The sequence below is a fragment of the Periplaneta americana genome, chromosome 8 (assembly GCF_040183065.1).
Source record: "Periplaneta americana isolate PAMFEO1 chromosome 8, P.americana_PAMFEO1_priV1, whole genome shotgun sequence".
NCBI classification, from domain to species: Eukaryota; Metazoa; Arthropoda; class Insecta; order Blattodea; family Blattidae; genus Periplaneta; species Periplaneta americana.
Genome location: NC_091124.1, coordinates 131,261,008 through 131,281,055, shown reverse-complemented (window position 1 = coordinate 131,281,055; position 20,048 = coordinate 131,261,008). Strand labels below are relative to the sequence as shown.

The 20,048-nt window shown below is 35.6% G+C and overlaps 1 protein-coding gene across 4 annotated transcripts in view; it reads right to left on the bottom strand.

Annotated features, from left to right (window-relative positions):
- Ttc30 (tetratricopeptide repeat domain 30) overlaps positions 1-20,048 on the bottom strand; it is a 123,359-nt gene that overhangs the window by 91,583 nt on the left and 11,728 nt on the right. For 2 of the 4 annotated variants that reach the window (XM_069833637.1, XM_069833638.1), the window contains exons 3-5: positions 16,223-16,368; positions 13,797-14,006; positions 6,046-6,171 (exon numbers count right to left, since the gene is read on the bottom strand). In XM_069833637.1, the coding sequence (XP_069689738.1) occupies positions 6,046-6,171; positions 13,797-13,841 (171 nt within the window). In that variant the 5' untranslated portion in view covers positions 13,842-14,006; positions 16,223-16,368. The remainder of the gene's footprint in view (positions 1-6,045; positions 6,172-13,796; positions 14,007-16,222; positions 16,369-20,048) is intronic. The other 2 variants (XM_069833635.1, XM_069833636.1) reach the window with 1 other exon arrangement.

Sequence of the window (20,048 nt, the reverse complement as noted above, 5' to 3'; positions counted from 1 at the left end):
CGATGGCGAGTGACCTACTTTCGGTGGAAGGCAAGTGACCTACATTCTCTCGATGCCAAGTGCTCTACTTTCGCTCGATGGCAAGTGACCTACTTCCGCTGGATGCCAAGTGACCTGCTTTGTCTCGATGGCAAGTGACCTACTTTTGTTGGATTGAAAATGACCTACTTTCGCCCGATGGCAAGTGACCTACTTTCGCTCGATTGCCAGTAACCTACTTCCACTGGATGGCAAGTGACCTACTTTGGCAGGATGGCAAGTGAACTACTTTCGCTCGATGGCACGTGACCTACTTTCGCTCGATGGCAAGTCACCCACTTTCGCTCGATGGCAAGTAACCTGCTTTAGGTGGAAGGCAAGTGACCTACTTTCTCTCGATAGCAAATTACCTACTTTTGCTCGATGGCAAGAGACCTACTTTCGCTTGATGTCAAGTGACCTACTTTCGCTTGATGTCACGTGACCTACTTCGCTCTATGGCAGGTGACCTATTTTCGCTGGATGGCAAGTGACCTACTTCCGCCCGATGTCAAGTGACCTACTTTCGCTCGATGGTAAGCGGCTTACTTCCGCTCGATGGCAAGTGACCTACTTTCGCTCGATGGCAAGTGACCTACTTTCACTCGATGGCAACTGACCTATTTCCGCTGGATGGTAAGTGACCTACTTTCGCTTGATGACAAGTGACCTACTTTCGTTCGATGGCAAGTGACCTACTTTCGCTCGATGGCAAGTGACCTACTTCCACTGGATGGCAAGTGACCTACTTTCGCTCGATTTCCAGTGACCTACATTCGCCCGATGTCAAGTGACCTACTTTCGCTCGATGGTAAGCGGCTTACTTCCGCTCGATGGCAAGTGACCTACTTTCGCTCGATGGCAAGTGACCTACTTTCACTCGATGGCAACTGACCTATTTCCGCTGGATGGCGAGTGACCTACTTTTGCTGGATGGCAAATGAACTACTTTTGCTCGACGGCAAGTGACCAACATTCGCTCGATGGCAAGTGACGTACTTCCGCTCAATGGCATGTGACCTACTTTCGCTCGATATGAAATAGCCTACTTTCGCTCGATGGCAAGTGACCTACTTGCGGTGGAAGGTAAGTGACCTACTTTGTAGTACAGTAGTGAGTGTGGTTCAATGTTGTAATGTGTTTCGGAAAAATAAAAACACAAATGCGAGAAATAATGATGATAATGATTCATTGTTAGAGTGTCCTTTTTCGAGAAGAAATAATATTGAAAGAAAGAAAGTTTTAAATAACGAGATAGCTTACCGAGATACCTACGACATCGGTGACAATTTTTCTGACAGGTGATCTTAAACGCGAGTTTCAATCTAGGTATGGACAACATAAATGGTTAAGTGGTAATGTGGTGCAAAATAAACTTTTCTGTTGGCCTTGTTTGTTACTGTCAAATGAAAAAAAAGAAGAAGAAGAAGAAGAAGAAAGGGGAACTTCAACACATACTTTTTCAACTGAGCATAATGTGTGTTGCTTTATCACACTCAAAGAATCACTGAAACAAACTCACAGCATAACGTATTTGGTAACGTATTTGGTGAATGACATTATTATTTTCATTAATAATAATAATAATAATAATAATAATAATAATAATAATAATAATAATAATAATACAGTAATAATGATATTAATAACATAACAATACTAATTAATATCATGAATAAACATTTCCTATCCGAGGCACTTAAACTATGTAGTCTGGCCTCACCGAGAATTTCAATCACTGGCCGCTACTGGTCTTGACTCTTAACTCGCTATAACTCGCAAATCAATAAAGATTTTGAGCAACAAAATTTTTAAAAGTAACTTGCATTTTTTCTCAACATTTCAGTCACTTTTGGACCATCCCCCCATAAAACGTGAAAAACAAAAAAGTTTGCCATTTACCAACTTTTGAAGATGTAAATGTCTATTCGAAAAGGTCAATTTCGAATTCAGTGTGTGTGTGTGTATATATATATATATTCTTTTTTTGCTTTTAAAATAAGATATTGATTTCGATATTTTTATAGGTTTTTCTTAGACACTGGCTGACCTTTCAATCAAAAAATTACATAGAAACTACGACATGTTCGTACTCTCTAGGTAAACTAATCTGCCATTCTGCTAGCAGTGCAGGAAAATTCTTATTGTCACATGTACTGAAGCGAAGCATGTGCGAACCATCACCCAACCTGGGAATTGGGCATAGATAATATAATTTAATGAAATTATTTTTTTTTAGAGAAACACTTCTTTATGCAATGCTGAAATTAAAACTGATGCAATTTCTTCAGAGAGAGAAGGAGAGGAATCTGTTGATATTTTTATTTTTAGTATTTTCCATGGGAATGTCCATGAAGTATCGATATATCTATTTATGCTCCTGTTAAAAATTAATATAAAATATTGTGTATGCATAGTTATGAAAATCGTACTCTCATCTATAATATGAACTTCTGTTGAAATGTCTATCGTAAGTTGTTTCAAGTTTATGCCCTTTGAGACTGGCGATTTTTACTGAAATACGATAAATTTAATGCATTAAAACAAGGAAACTAATGGACTTCACAGAGTAAAGTATTTCCTATCCCTCTGTGTATATATATATATATATATATATATTTTTTGAGGAATTGCACATTTGTAAATTTTTTTATGTTCTATTTCACATGGAATGCCCTGTATCTAAATAGCATATGCAAATTTGATTTCATTATAGGTACTGTACACTTAGCGGCAAAAAGAATGAGCTGGCCAACAATTTCTAAGTTCCAGAGACATACATTGCGCATGCTCGTCTCGTCAACGCTGTAGTTCACTAGGTAACACATAATTAAACCATTTAAATTTGCTGTATTTTGTTTAAGAGGCTAAAATATGTAATAAAATCGAATGGCGGGTTGATTCTAGATACATCAGGGCCCTTGAAGAGTGAAATAGTAATAAAATTGATAAATACAAACTCAACCGGAGCGAATATGAACAGGAAAACCATGTATTATGCCGAAGTGATATAAACAGTTACAGTAGCGTAAGTTGTTACGGCATTGGTATATTGAACAAGTTAGTAGTAGTAGCTCAAGGTTCGAATCTCCCCCAATCTTCTTTTTTTTTTTATTACAAAATTGCCATCATATGTATCTCGCAAAGCTATAATTATGTGGCGATATCTCTTAGAATATGCCCAAACTCTAATAAATAATAAACCTCCCTCTCTCTTTCAAGTAATACTGCTATCTGTTAATATAACGTTCTGTCTCGTCATTACGCTTGAAGATGGCACAAAAACAATAACTCATTGCCCTGGTTCGCATAGGTTATTCTGCATATGCTACTCTCCGACAGGACTTCGATTGGAGAAATGTATTGGAGAAATGTCATTTTCTCCGACCAGGTAACTGTCTCCAGTAACATTCTGTGTATGCTACTCTGCGACAGGACTTTGATTGGAGAAATGTCATTTTCTCCGACAAGGTAATTGTCTCCAATAGCAATGATAGTACTGCCCTAGTTGATTGTATGAATGACCACCGATACGCTTCGCATGAGGGTCGCGTGCTGGGGGTGGATGTCATACGATGGGCCAGGACTTCTGGAACGCATCCACAGTCTCTTTACGGCAGAAGTCTACGAACACATTTTGGCAAATGTAATGATCCCTTCCGCCCGAAAAAGATATCCAGAAGGAACACTTTTCTTCCAGCACAATAATTATCCGATAGACTACACACCGCCAACCGGATTCAAAGATGGTTTACGAGGAGGCGTGATATCGACCCAGTCGACTGGCCTCCAAATTCACCAGATATGAATCGGTTTAAAAATTTGTGGGCTGCAGTCAAAAGGATCCTATGCTCTAATTGGGCAGAACAACCACCCGTTCGGACACCTGAGGAATTGTGGGACAGAGTTCTAGATGCGTGGGAGAAGATGGCCAAGAATTTAGACCTGTTCCATAATTTTGTGGACTCCATGCCGTGCAGAATGAGGGCACATGTTGACGCAGGTGGTTTGTGGACGAGATACTAGTCCCCACCACAGCCTTGTTTTGTTAATATATTAACACATTGTTTGTTTTTGTTAATTTATTTATTTATTTGTGTTTGATATGTGTCCGTTTTTTTAGGATGTGAAACAAGTATTTTTGTTTATACAGACCAGGTCTCACCTACTAATAGCCAATGATGGCCAATAATATTTTTAAAAGGCAGGCATAACGAAGTTTGTTAACAAGTGCCATTTCACATTTAAACTAATAAATTAAGTAAAAGTTAAAATAAAAAAATAATAATTTTACCGTACCAGGAGGCAAACTCACAACCTCTGGCACGGATATCAGACTTCTTACCACTGGGCCACACACTGCTCGTAAGGTTTACTACATTATAGACGGATGATTTTCAATGAAGAGACACAACAGCAATGCCTTGCACTGGGTTACGTTTACACGAGTGAACCGCGCGATAGAACTTAGCATTTCTATCGACCAAGAGTCGGCCCATTCTTTTTGCCGCTAAGTGTACCTTAGAAGGGGACAGCAATGTTAGAATTAAAATATAGAAAGCTAAACTTATATACCTAAATTTAATTATATAAATTTGAGTTTACGTATTTTAGGCATCTTAGAGAAAAACAACAATCTTAGATTTAAAAAGACAGCAGGGGATTCACGAATCCCAGTAATTGCATGGGATGTGGCTGTTGAAGCCACTAATAGTGTCTTGAATATAATTAATATAATTACGATGGTATTCAAACTTAATTTATTTTTGCAATAATGATATGTTGACAGTTGCATTGGCCTGCTGCCAATAAAGAGCAACTGTATATCCCTAAATTTAATTAAAATATTAATACGATTTATATGAAAAATGTATATCTTAAAAATAATGACAATATTAAAAATGTATTGATGTTACATTTTAGCTGCCATGGTGGTCTGGTGGCTAGAGCACTGGACTTAAAATCCTGTGGACCCAGATTCGATCCCCAATGTACCCTCGATTTATAATTTGTGTTGGGCAAGCCCATGGTTCAGGTAACACAGGGGTTTTCTCCGGTTGCTCCGATTCCCCTGTGGCATCCCAACAAAAAATCTCCATCATCATCTCATCTCATCAAGGTGTAACATAGACCAGCACATCCTAGGCAACAACTCAATCGGTAAATTGGTCTACAGAACTAGCTTCATATGGGTGAATGACGAAAAGTGAAGTGTCCATATATGTATATAATTTAATACAAGACTCCTACACCATCTCTTACAGGAGTGGATCAGGACAGCACGTTTGCACATCTCCTTTTTATGTTAGGTTAGGTTCTTTTCAAACTGAAATGACGAGTGAAACGTACAGTTAAAATTACTCTAACCTAACCTAACCTATCCTAACCTAACATAAAAAGGTTAGGTTAGGTTAGGTTAGAGTAATTTTAACTGTCCTACGCTTCACTCGTCATTTCAGTTTAAAAAGAACCTAACGTAACATAAAAAGGAGATGTACAAACGTGCTGTCCTGATCCACTCCTTCTCTTACTACTGTCTTGAAAAATAATAGAGATTTGATTCCCATAAACAGCATTCTTCTCATTATCAGGCCAGCAGAAAACAGGAAATTCTTTATGATTACATTAGAATATGTTGGAAGCTAGTCATAATGTTTATTGTACAAGTGGTAAAAAATATGTAAATTAGCATATATTATGAAAACAGTTCTCTTATTTTAATTATCTTTCCTTCACTGTCAGTGCAATTTCAATTTAAGGATGTTTCTTTATCGGTCATTTAATGACTTGTATCAATTGTCAGGTTATCAAGTGTCATTAGAATTAGTGATACCAAGATGGTATTTCAGCAAGATGAGGATGATGATTTGCTATGAGTTTACCTGATATTTGCCTTGTAGTTAGGAAAACCCTATCAGGTAACCAGGCAAGTGAAGTCAAATCTCTACCAGAGCATGCTCGAATCATGAGTCCAGTTTGTGCTACACTGCTGACTACTCACTGATGCTGATATATTAAAAAGACTACCTTGTATAAAAGACAGCCATGGTTGATTTCAGTATCTGGATCATCTTCTGGGCTGCTGTCCACAAGGCTTTTTGCTCCAGCTAGGTCTTCCTCTCCATACTTTATAGCTGCTTTCAATTTTGTAATCTGGAAGTAAAACAAGTACAATACATTAAACTGTCGTTTTACAAATGACAAAGTAACATTCAGTATTACTTTTCTGTTCCCAACAATTTATATAAGTGCATATAAGCATTGCCAGGACATGCTTTTACCATTTTAATGATCAAAATTCTTTCAGGGAGCAGTTTTAAAATACACTCCACTTGAAAGATCGATTCAAAACAATTTTATATGGTATTCCCTTGCAGCGAACTGATGATTCAATCACAATTATGTAAACCTGTTATCTTGATATAACAGACCTAGACTGTCAGATAAGTAACGAAAATCTAAAAAATAAGTAACAAGATTCTGTTACTTATACTCCTAGTGATAGAACTAGTGACTAGTCTCACCCTCTCTCCCCCTTCCCCTCTCCCACATATAGAGGATGACACATGCACACACACAATATAACACATGCTTATTTCTCGAAAGAGAAAGGAAAAGGCTTAGGAAATTAACATATACTTTAACAGAATTCGAATATGGTATCTAGGCATTTATGTTGATAGTAGACTTACCTTCGACAGGCAGATTGATCACATCACACAAAAAAACGCGTCTCTAATAAATATGCTAGCAAGAACTAGCAAAACTGGAATTGAGATTGGAACATAAAGTGCAGAAAACAAATATGAAGCACTTATCTGGGAAGACAAGGTTCCAAAGCAAAAGAATATAAGGAAATTATAAAGAATGATTAACATTAAAATAGTAAAGGCTTTCAGAATTATATCATATAAAGCATCCTGTGTGATGGCTGGAAATCCACCAATAAATATTTTAATAAATAAAAAAATATTGTATCTACAAATCAATCCATGGCTCATCTAAGGAACAAGAGTATGACACACAAGTACCAGTAAAATATTGGCCATCCAACAGAAAGAATTCTAACTCATGAAATCCAGAAACAATAACTTACCTCACAGAAATATTCACTAATGGTAGCAAAACTAAAGACAGAGTCGGAGCCACAGTGGTCATATTTTTTAATGAAATCCTAATCCAGCAACACAAAAATAAACTACTGGTACACGACATACTGTATATTCGAATAATCAAACCAAACAAATACCGACAACCATTCTAAAAAACAGAAAACTTGGAAATATGGAACACACCAATGTGAAAAAGGCTGCAAATTATACAAACAGCATGGTCACAATGCAAACGTTACTCAATAGCTCTTAGCAACAAGGGACTACACATCAGTACCCTTATATACTTGTATTTATTTCATTATTTCATGTAGTTGTTTACTGTAAAACCATTGTTAATGTAAGATTCCTATCCCTTATATATTTTGTTATTTCGTGTAATTGTTTATTGTAAAACCACTGTTAATGTAAGGATCCTATTATTATTATATTATTTAAATCACTGATTAACTTTCCATACTACACAGTAAAGAAGTTGGAAAGTTAATCAGTGATATTTAAGTGTTAAAAGTATATATAGAAAAATGAAGAATTATTGAAATATTTCTACTTCAATTTTAATGTCCACACACTGTAGCTGTGTAATGAAAAATAAATTACCATTACTACGAAAATAATACAGAAACTAATTACAAGAAATTGGGCAACACATATCTGATGGTTAAAATCGATATAGGAATCGAGAGAAAGGAGTTGGTACACAAGCTGGCCAAAGAAGCAGCTACAGAGGATACACACTGGAATAGCTACACAAAGATAGGGTCTACTAATAACAATTTATTAAGGAACAGGAGGTCAAGTCACTTAAAAATGACAGGAAAAATGGACAGATTCTACAAAAGTAAATGAGTGCAGAATATTATTTCCATAAATAATTGACAGACATCGACTTAAACTATGCCCAAAACCAGAACACACAGCCATGGTGTCAGAACATGAAAAAACAAGAGGTTACTTCCATAGATTTCGACTCCTGGTAGAAACAATGTACATATGCACTCAAGGCCTGCAGACAGCAAGACACTTAGCACAAGTGTGAAAGTAAAACTCAATGCCAGAAAATTATACAAACAATAATACTAGACGGAGAGAAGTGGCCTATTACAAATCATGAGCTTATAAAAGAACATTAACAAAAATGATAAATGCAATACAAACTGTATATGAAAATGAATATGTGTGTGAGTGTGTGTGTGTGTGCGTACAATATATGAGGGGTACATGGGAAAAACAATGGATGTCAAAATTCCGTAAGGATGATGTCATCATTTAATTCAAAAGATTACAACAAAAGTTAGTGTTGTTCTCATTAAAACTGGTGAAAAGGTGAATTATCACCACAAGTAGTCATCCTTTCCTTGATTTTCAATACGAATAGCAATAAATTTTGCAGTAATATAATGAATTAGATCATTATCTCACCCTTACAGTAGTGTGTGTGTGTGTGTGTGTGTATATATATATATATATATATATATATATATATATATATATAATAATAATAATAATAATAATGATTTATTTAACCTGGCAGAGTTAAGGCCATACGGCCTTCTCTAACACTCAACCAGGAGTAAAAACTGCGTTATAGAAACACTACAAATTTACAAAGTACACACAAAACTGAATAAGATAATAATAATAAAATGTAAACAACAAGTAAGAAGAAATCAGACATAATATATAACATACAGAAAGAAAGAAAAAAGCATAATAAAATGTGAACAGCAGGTCAAAAATAAATGAGGCCTACAAAGTATAAAAAAATAAGAAAATTATTGATGATAATAATAATAATAATAAATAAGAATAGTAATGATAATAATGATGATAATATTAATAATAATAATAATAAATAAAATAATAATAACAGGCCTAATAGTAATAATAATACTAATAGTAGTAATACAATAGTGCAGTACAAAGCATACAATGAATACAATATTTTTAAGTATACACAGTAAGGAAAATTATGTTTATATATAGCTCAAGTTATCACATTAGAGATATACCATTATCGGAAAATATGAAAACAAAAATATAAAATAAGTTAAATATCACTAGAACATAAAAAAATGTGAATACGTGGAAACATGCAATACACACTTGTCATAATAGTAAGTTAGTTTGGCAACTCGTCATAAGATAATTTTCTAACTTGGATTTGAAAGATTTCAATGTTCGGCAGCCCTTGACTTCAGGCGGCAGAGAGTTCCAGTGACGAGAGGTGGCAACAGTGAAAGATGAGGAATACAGAGATGATGTGTGAAGTGGAATTTCTAGCGTGTTATCGCGTTGTGATCGAGTATTAATATTATGATAGCGAGAGAGAATATGAAAACGAGCGAATAAATAAGAGGGGGATGAAGTGTGCATAATTCGATATAGGAGAGAAAGTGAGTGCAGATTTCTCCTCTCATGTAACCTAAGCCATGATAACTTCTCGAAAGAAGGTGAGATATGATCATAGTATCGAACATTACAAATGAAGTGGACGCACGCGTTATGAACACGCTGTAGTTTCTGGGCGGAATCAATCCTGAGATCACTGAACAAAACGTCGCAATAATCGAAGTGAGGTAGAATGAGTGTCTGTACCAGCGTCTGTTTTAATTTAGACGGATAATGATACAATCTTTTTAGTGAATGGAGAATAGAGAATGCCTTCTTACATGTATATTTAATATGCGTATCCCAACTAAGATTAGATTCGAAATGCACTCCGAGATTTTTTACGGTAAAGCTAAACGGGATATATATATATATATATATATATATATATATATATATATATATATACACACTACTGTGCAAAAATCTTAGGCAGGTAATAAAAATGGTAAAAAAAAGAAAAAAATACCATGAAAAATAAAGTATTTATTACCAAAGTATTTAGAAACACACAAAAAAACAATAATATCACACAAAAGAGTCACTGAGTAGGTTCATGATACTAACAGGATATGTGACCGCCTTTAGGCAACAATACCTCTGAATTCTCTTAGGTATACTTTTTTGCAATTTCTGGAAAACTGTGGCAGGAATATTCCTCCATGTTTCCGAAAGTATCTGCCACAATGTAGCTGCAGACTTTGGCTGCTTTTTTACCTTCTCTCTGTCCAGATAATCCCAAAGACTCTCGATAATATTTTAATCTGGACTCTGAGGAGGCCAGTCCAACAACTGAACATCTGCTCGAGCTTGTTTTCGCTGCAAGTAGGTTTTCACTATATTTGCTGTGTGCTTCGGATCATTGTCCTATTGAAAGACAAAATCTCTTCAAATTAATCGCAAACCTGACGGGATTGTATGACGAATCAATATTTGTTTGTATTTAACATGGCAGCTTATCTTCATTTCTTATTATATCAACCACTCCATTAACCCCATACTTGCTTACTACCACTCCCCGTGTTTCACAGTTGGTTGCAGACATGCCTCCTTTATCCATTCTCCTTTCCTCCGCCTGACATACTACCTTCGATGACTTCCGAAAATTTCAAATTTTGATTCGTCGCTCCATTGATTGGCTCCCCATAGTTTGTGTTCTCTTGCGCATGATAATCGCTTTGTCCTATTATCCTTCCGTAAGAAAGGTTTTTTTGCAGCAACAAGTCCATGGAGATCATTTTTGATGAGTGACTGTTGTACTGTAGATGCATGTACTTTAGTATTACAGTTTTCAGGAAGTTCTGCTGCCAGCTGTGCACTTGAAGCTGCTCTACTTCTCAGGGCTGTCACTTTCAGATATTATTCATCCCTTCCAGTCAATTTCTTGGGCCTGCCAGTCTGCTTTCGATCATTTACTGTCCTTAACTGTAGCTTTGTCTTCAGAATCCCCTTTACCGCACAACGCGATACACCAGTTTGTCGTATAATACTTGCTTGAGAATGATCCTGCTCACTCAAAAAGCAAATTTTATATCTCATTTAAACTGAAATTTTCACCATAGCTGCTTTTTTTTTTTTTTTGTTCAACCTACCAAGAAGATTCAGAGTCTATTACTACTAACTTCAGTGTTGTTCTATTCTTAATGAAACACATTCATTTCATTCAGCACACAGTATGGACTGAAACTTGTTCTGTTTATATGTAATTTGTAAACACAGCACGCAATATACACCAACGAGAGCTGTGTGATGGGTCTACAGAGGAATTTGGTGTTTCCATGGTTTTATATTAAGCTTGGTTTTGATGACGGAGACGAATTTTTGTACCTATTTCACCATTAAGACTTTATTCTAACTTGTTTTAAGACCACTTTCATTCTCAATTCTAAGAACTAGAACACAATATTTACGTATTGCATGAGGTGCCTAAGACTTTTGCACAGTAGTGTGTGTGTGTGTGTGTGTGTGTGTGTGTGTGTGTGTGTGTGTGTGTGTGTGTGTGTGTGTGTGTGTGTGTGTGTGTGTGTGTGTGTGTGTGTGTGTGTGTGTGTATATATATATATATATATATATATATATATGTATCTGTGTGTATATGTGTGTAGAATTTATTAGAAATAAAACCATCTGCCCTTCAATGAGGGTAACTATTCAGAAATCAAATTCATACATAGAAGTTAATTATGAAACAATGAAGAAATATACAACTCTGGAAAAAATTAAAGAGAAGGTGAAATTATAGGACTACTATTTGAAACAGAGATAAAATTGCAAAACTTGTCAGAATTTCTCTACGGATTTTCTCAGTATTGTAAAATGTGAATCCCATTGATTTTAACAGGTCGTAAGTGTAGTTGGAGATGATACTACGAACTCCAAACAGAATTCCATTCCTTTTTCATCACTAGTAGTCGTAAGTTTTGGCTGATGTGTGCATCTATTTCAAACCTGATAGTCGCATCTAGTACTCTCTCCCTCTCCCTCTCCCCCTCCCCCTCCCTGTGTGTGTGTGTGCGTGCGTGCGTGCGTGTGTGTGTGTGTGTGTGTGTGTGTGTGTGTGTGTGTGTGTGTGTGTGTGTGTGTGTGTGTGTGTGTGTGTGTGTGTGTGTGCAGAGAACTTATGCACGGAGCACTTCAACACAGTTGAGAGATCCACAGGCATCTTCAATCCTTTGTTTCATGTCTTCCCTAGTTGTTGGACGCATCTGGTAGAACATGTCTTTAATTTTCCCCCACAAGAAGTAATTTAGAGCGGAAATCAGGAGATCAGGCTGGCCAACTATTGGTCTTCATCGTCCAATCCACTGTAGGGGAAATGACTGGTTAACAACTCGCCGAGCCCTATGTGAAAAGTGAACCCAGACAGCCATCCTACTGAAACCATGTCATTAACCGAAGCGCAAGGGGAACATCATGAAGCTAATGGTGCAAAATGTTTCGAAGAAGTGTGCGTATGTTCTACCATTCAAGTTCTCCTCAAAAAAGTAAGATCCTATGACTCGGAGTCTGAGGAGGCCACATCATGTGTTGAGGCTCCACATGTGTTGGTAATCCACTTCATGTCGCCAGTGTGGATTAACCGGAGACTAGTAATGGGCATTGTGGAGATTCACCTGACCATTACTTTTGAAAGTTGCCTCATCAGTCAACAGAATTCTGAACTCGAAACCGCAGTCCGTGTTTAGAAACCAGTTGCAGAAATCAACAGGAGTCTGGAAGTCATGTCCCCAAGTTCCTAATGGAAATGAATATGGCATGGATGAAATTTGTTGTCTTCGAGAATTCTAAATACTGTACTATGGTGCAATTCTGAATCAAGGGCAATCCTGCTTGTGAAGTCATGAGAATTAACTATCACTGCAGTGAGGACATCAGCAGCTTTCTCATTCCTCACAGGTCGTCTGATATGCTCACTCTTGTGTTTCGGCTGCACCATGCCATTTGTACACACACGCTTTGCAAGACCTGGAAATATTGTTCAAATGATGGGCATGCAATGGATATCTCTCTGCATAAACATATGCTACTTCTCTGGAATTCCGATGGCATTCTCCAAGTATCATCAACATATCGAATGCTTCTTAATTTGTGAATGGCATTTTCCAAATAGCAAACCCACAGGGAGACAACGTGATATGGACGAATAAACAAAATTCACTGTTGCTATGCAAAATAAAAGACAGTGGAAAGTGACTTGGTTTCAAGACCTGCAGTGTTTACAATTATAATGTACCTACTACCAGTACAGTACGTACATAAACAATGTACAATATTTCTCAGAAAATACCATTTTTGTTCCTTTGTGAGTAAACAATAAAAGTTTGAGTAAAGTTTAACAAGAAAAGTTTGAGTAAAGGTTGTTTCTTTTTAAAAGTAGTTTCCAATGGTACCTTCAATGACCTATGTTCTCATTTGAAATTTCAAAGTTGACCACAGGTACCTCTACTTCTGGTTTGTTACGGGAAATGGTACTACCATCAAAACATAGGTTTTGGTTATCAATTTTTTTTTATAAACAACCAGTATCATATTGCTCATATGGGTGGTCTGAAACACTTGGTATAACAATCAACAAAGAATGAAGGAGAAGGGGTGAGATAGAGGCATGATAGAGAGGAATGACGACAATGGATTAGGAATTAAAAGATGAGTTTTTAGGCACTGGAAGATATTTGAAACAGAGAGAGACATAGAGAGCAGAGAAGGGAAGACATAAAATTAAGAGAAACATTAAATCCTCTGTAAGAATGTAACGATGAATCTAGACAATATTACTTTTCCTTGAAAAGCTGGATCATCAATCTGCGATGTAACTTTCATTGCCTCCTCATACAAACAGGCTTGGTACAGAGACTGAGCATAATAAAGATGGTATTCGGCCTCATCAGGTAACAGTAGAGTCAGTTTCTCGTAACAATCTGCTGCATTAACGAAGTCCTGGGTGTAAAAGTAGCAGTATGCAAGGAGAGACAGACCTGCTCTAGACTGCAACATAAAACAAAAGTTGATTATTGTTGTGTGAAAATTATACCTGTTTTAGTTCATAAATGTTTCATTTTGACAATGCTTCCAGAGTGCCCTAACTTACTTTCAGTCTGTAAATAACATCATTAAAGTCGAGACATGCGATTGGACCATTTACAGAGGTTTATTTTATAAATAGCACTAATATAACTCTACAGAATTAATATGTTTCAATATGTGGTTATTCTGAGTGATTCATCAGCAACCATACAAGCAATAATATTACATAAAATACCAGTCTCCACAAAAATAGTAGAAATGAAATTAATTATCAATCAAACACAATTATTTATTTCCAGCGAATACCTTCTCATTGTGGAATGCATAGAATTGAAACTGCATGTCTTCTTGCTGAAAAGAGTACCAACATTTTACAGAAGTCAGACTAGAAGCTGTCCTTTCACGCTGCAAAACTAATAATTAAGAAAGATTTCTAAAAAGAAATTACAGAATACTTCAAATTGAAAGAAAATAATAAGTCATGGTTGGTACTGCTACAAAACAAACAAATATTCTGTATCGGAATATTTCAGATATGAAGTTGTGGCAATTTTCAGAACAATAATAGGTCATGATTATTTGGCTGCGCATCTGTACAAAACTGGGACTTTTAACCCTTCCAGATGTGTCCTGTGAAAAGAGGAGAGCTTCACAATCGATAAGATCATCTTTACAAATATTCCACCCTTGACAGATCATCCAGAATATTGTGTAACCTCTAATGGAAAGCAACAAAGTAAATGGAAAATTAATATCCAAGCACTTGGACATTAGATTACCGTCATCACAGTCACCACCACAACGATTACTTCTAGTTTTCTGTAAAATGTGATGACTTTTATGTACAGAGGCAGCCCATGCCTATGGGCTTAAAGCTTTTACTATCCCTGTTGTTTTTGCTAATGCAGGGCACAATGACATTTACAAGGGGCTCAGTTTCTCTATAGTCAAACCACACACAGTTGTCATGGCAAATATATTGACACTTGATCCACTCTGTATTGCGCCAAGCTGCGATGCATGGAAGCTCTATGCTGTGGCGAGAGCTGAAGTGAATGAAAACAAGTTGTGTTTAGTTCTGTTGAGCTTGTAATATGGTGAGTGCTGCCAAAATGAAAGTAACTGAATTGAAACAAGTTGTGTTTAGTTCTGTTGAGCTTGTAATATGGTGAGTGCTGCCAAAATGAAAGTAACTGAATTAAAACAAGTTGTGTTTAGTTCTGTTGAGCTTGTAATATGGTGAGTGCTGCCAAAATGAAAGTAACTGAATTAAAACAAGTTGTGTTTAGCTCTTTGAGTTTAACACAAATGAAATAGAAGACAGTGGTCACTCAGTGCCTGAACTAGATATTGTGCAAATACAACTTGCTTGTAAGAGTAGAGGTGCATTTACAAGCAAATCTGATAAGACTATGTATGACAGGATTTTCTGGTTGTGTGACCGATGAGAAAAACCGTTTGTAGGTCTACAATTTTGTATGTTTACTATTTGGAAGCGAAGATTGTTGGGCAAAGAAAGGGGTGTGTGATTTAAAAATACCTTCATGATAGAAATAAAAAAAAGCATGAGAATTCAATAAAACATCAACACAATATCGTCAGTTTCCAACTTCTCGGGCTAGGAATATAATGATTTGAACATTCTTTCTGCCATAGCAGACTGCCTAAATGACAAAGAACACTATACAAATTTAAATATCTTGATACAACAGTGTAACAGTAACAAAGGTTGAATTTGCTAATACACGATATTATGAGAGAAATTATAAAGGGACTATATAATTTGGTCTTGTTCATACCGGTATATAAATGGTTGTTTAAAATTTCAATAGAACCTTTCCAAGCAAGCAGGGCTATATCTAAACAAATTTTGCTTTGGAATGGCGAAATCTTTAATTAAATTTAAAAACTGTCTTGGAATGGTGCCATGGCTTCCAATCATCAACCCAATGATGTTATAATTTTGTTGGAAGTATGGTAATGTTGGTTCATATATGGTTTTTTTTTTCCAAGTCAACAGCTTCCAGCTGGTCCACACTTATTTCAAATCTTACCATCAGGTCTATGTTGAAGTCTCTTCTACTCATCTTTTAAATGGCAATTATATTGGTTATTCGCATGCTTCTTTTAGTAGCAAGGCAATGAATGCACTTCTTCAAAAACTTCGTAATGCTTACCAGACAGAGTGGCTACAATTTTACTTCTTATGCTATGGTGTCTTGTAATGCACAGAAGTTCACCAAGTGGAGAATAGCAGAGGACATGGGCCAACATTTCTTTCTCACTGCAGTGGGTTCCATCCTGATTACGTCCATGGAGTGATCTAACAGGAGCAACATTCATTACCTTGTAACTTTATAGGGATTCGCCATTCAGCACTACTTATCCTATTTGTGTTTCCAAGCATCTGTTTGCAAAAGGACATTCTTCATAAAGAGCCACACCTCTACCGTGAGTTTGTAAGCAACACCATTTATTAAATTCTTTTTATCATAAATGTTTTCTTATAACTTGAGGACTTCTAGAAATAAAATTTTCTTTTTCATCAATTTCCAGCAAGATAGGACATTTTAATTTATCATCATTCTGGTCCCGTAATGTATTTATATAATCATTGTGCAATTTTTCAAGTACACAACAAGAATTGAAGTGTTGAATTACAGCTTCCCGTTGGCTCTGTAAACTCCGAAGGCCTTGACCTTTTTTGAAGAGTAAAGCATAACATCTGGTGTATCCGTTGGAAGGTGCAAAACGTCTTTTATAGAACTCTTTATCATCTTGTCAAGAGCAATAAGGAATGTTTGTAGTATTTTCAGTTTGTCAGAATTTTGAAAGCAATATACCAGAGACGACATAATGAACTGATTAATGACTGCAATTTATTGTTCTGGTTTAAGTAGAGGGCTATCAAGAAGAAGGTTCAGGCTTTCCTTTAGTTCATATGCTGTTTGGTGCTCGTTGAATATCAATTGGTCAGAGCAATTTACTGAAAAATATCGAACTGTCTCTTATTTTGTATGGAGCGGATTTCACAATTAGCATTAATGGACAAAGGTGAACCATCAAGTTTTCCATTAATTATATTTAAGACAACTGACTTAGAGGCAGTCAATGTTAATCCAATTTCTTTAAAAACGTTGTAGGGCTATATCAATAAGCAGCAGTGCATCTTCCTTGTTATTTGGAAGGATAACGAGATAATCCACAAAACCAAGCACTGTGAGTTTAGATAGACCTTTAACCAGTTGATAACCATACTTATCATAACCATATTCTCTGATAGCTCATCCAAAATAAAATCCGTCAAAATAAAACTGCCAAGAGCTGTTTCATATATCTACATTTCTGTATACAGTGCCATTACCACTGGCGTATGCTGAACTTGGAGTTTGGGTGTTCTGTTAAAAATATATAGTTGGTCTATCTCGCACAATTATTATAGGCCTAAGTGAAATATTGGGTCAACATTAACTGCCATTTTTAATATATAATTTAGTATTATTAATAAATAATAACTATGGGGCGGATGTTGATGACCTAAAAATCTACTTAAAATGATCATTAAAATGCCCTTAAACTAATGAAAAAATGACATACAATTAAAAGAAAATGACATTTAAATATTATTCAAAGTACTCGCACCACAACTTCTTAAAAATTAATCACCTTGTTTCAATGACTGCCCTGCAAATGCCGGAGAAAGGAGGCAACTACAAATAACGTTATTCAAAATTGCATTATTTGTGATCAAACAGTAACCATGGCCAGCAAAATAATCTGTTTGAAGTTCCGCAACTTGCTATCTATTCTACAATTTCATATTGTGAAATAGAAAAATGTCTAGTGTATTGTTCGCTTTTTGTTTTATATTGTTGCACTAAATTCGGAAGTGGTGGGGTAGGTCTACCCTTATTCACTATATGTAATTTCTCTCCTAGTGGGCGAGAAGAGAATGGCTTTTGCAAAAGATCTTTTACAGTGTACATTTGCAAGTGCTATTATCATTAAATAAGTAATTTAAATTGTTCACCTGCGCTGGCACACAACTATGAACCCTAGTTAAACCTAAACACAGTAAATTCACGTAAACACACAAGTCAAACACAATATTTTGTAACGCTATTGACAAGTTGAGCTGCCTGTATACAGGACGACCTGCGAGCTTGAGAGAAGCGAGTATCCCCACCATGCCACTTTGCGCGTGCAGAGAATTATAGCAGTAACTATCAGCGGGGGATGTTCTTTTGTATGGACAGGACAACCAGACCAGAACTCATCCCACTTCGTCAGGCAGAGCGTACGTTATAAAACGAAAGCCATTCTGGGGATGGTGTGCACATTTAACCAGCAGGCATTTAAAATATTTAAATGGTAATAAATTAAAATTAGTCTTGAACTATATACGTCAACTGCCAATGAGATTACCACGCATTTAAATTGTGATAAATTAAAATTATTGTTGCACTAGCCGTACCCATGCACTCCGCTGCACCTGTTAGAAATAAATATAAAGTCATTACATAATTAAAATAGGACGTTTGATTCAGGGAACATTCGTGTTTGTTAGAAGGATAAATCGTTTAATATGTTACTTAATTGAAATTGTATTTAAATAATTAAATTGCGATCATTTTGGTCCAGAGAGCACTCATTTGGTGCAATGACAATTCCTTTAACATGTTTCTTATTTGTTATTACACTCAACTATAGTTTAATGAAGATTGACATATCATTTAGTTTTAATGTGTAAACTTTATATTACTTGCTATATGGTTCCATTGAATTATGTTAATAACTTAATTTTAACCCTTGTTTTCTACGTCTTCAGTAAATGGCGCTTGGCCCACTATGGTTCTGAAACCTTCAAATAACTTAAATAGTGATACAGCATAAACAGTGATATGTAATTATATTTCTTTCTTTCGAAAATGTAAGAATTCACGATCTCCTATGTACCACTGCCATGGAATGAATAAATGTGTTTTTTCTTCCTACTCAAAAATTTTATATTTTGCACATGGGAATTACTGCAGGAACAACAAATTATTTTTGGAAAAGTGAAAATTACCAGAAAATTTTCGGCTACATATTTATTATTATATTATATTATATTATATTATATTACATTATATAAAAAGTGCGTTGATAACGGATGTACTACGATAAGAAAGTTTTTAATTTGTTGTGGGGGCTCTTGAATCTCAGAAGCAACAACTTTTACAACAGCGCAACATAATCTGCTTGGCTCATTACCCAATTTTTTTGCACTGCATTTATTGCATATATAGTCTATTTCATGTATTTTAACATGATTCGATTGAGCATAGTTAAAATTTGAATTATAAAATAATGGATTGCTAAGCTAACGTACTATTACTGCATACTAAATCAATACACCCTCGTTGTTCGTTAATTCTCTGAGATTAAAATGAGTGTGTACATAAATATTATTTTAAGAAATACAGAAAACGAATGTACAAAAAAGCCTATCAAATTTTCTGTGCATAGGAAGCTATTTTAATCTTACCTGTCCTCAATTTACTAAGAAGTTACTGTAATAACATTATAGCAGTATGTCCATCTAGAGAAACTACACTTTCCAATGGTGAAATAATAATTAATTATACAAATCGGTTAATTTAGCTTCCGATATTACTTCATACAAACACAGAAACATTGTCTGTAGGCTAAGTCTAATAGCTTTCGACTGTTGCTGTCCAAGGCCCCTTTTTCGATTGTTGTTGTCCAAGGCCCCTTATAGACGAAGTCATTTATTATTTCACTGCACCGTCTTAGATGGCGTTATTTTAATTTTAAAACTCATTTATCTCATTAAATATCAGTCCTATCAAAATTTTGTAAAGAATAAAACTTATCGGAAATCATTTTTAAAGAAACTTTTGTTATGTAACATTTAAAAAAAATCAATAATAAGCGAGATATTTCGATTTATTTAATTCAGGCCCCCTTATAACCCCCCTTTTAAATAAAGTATTTTGAATG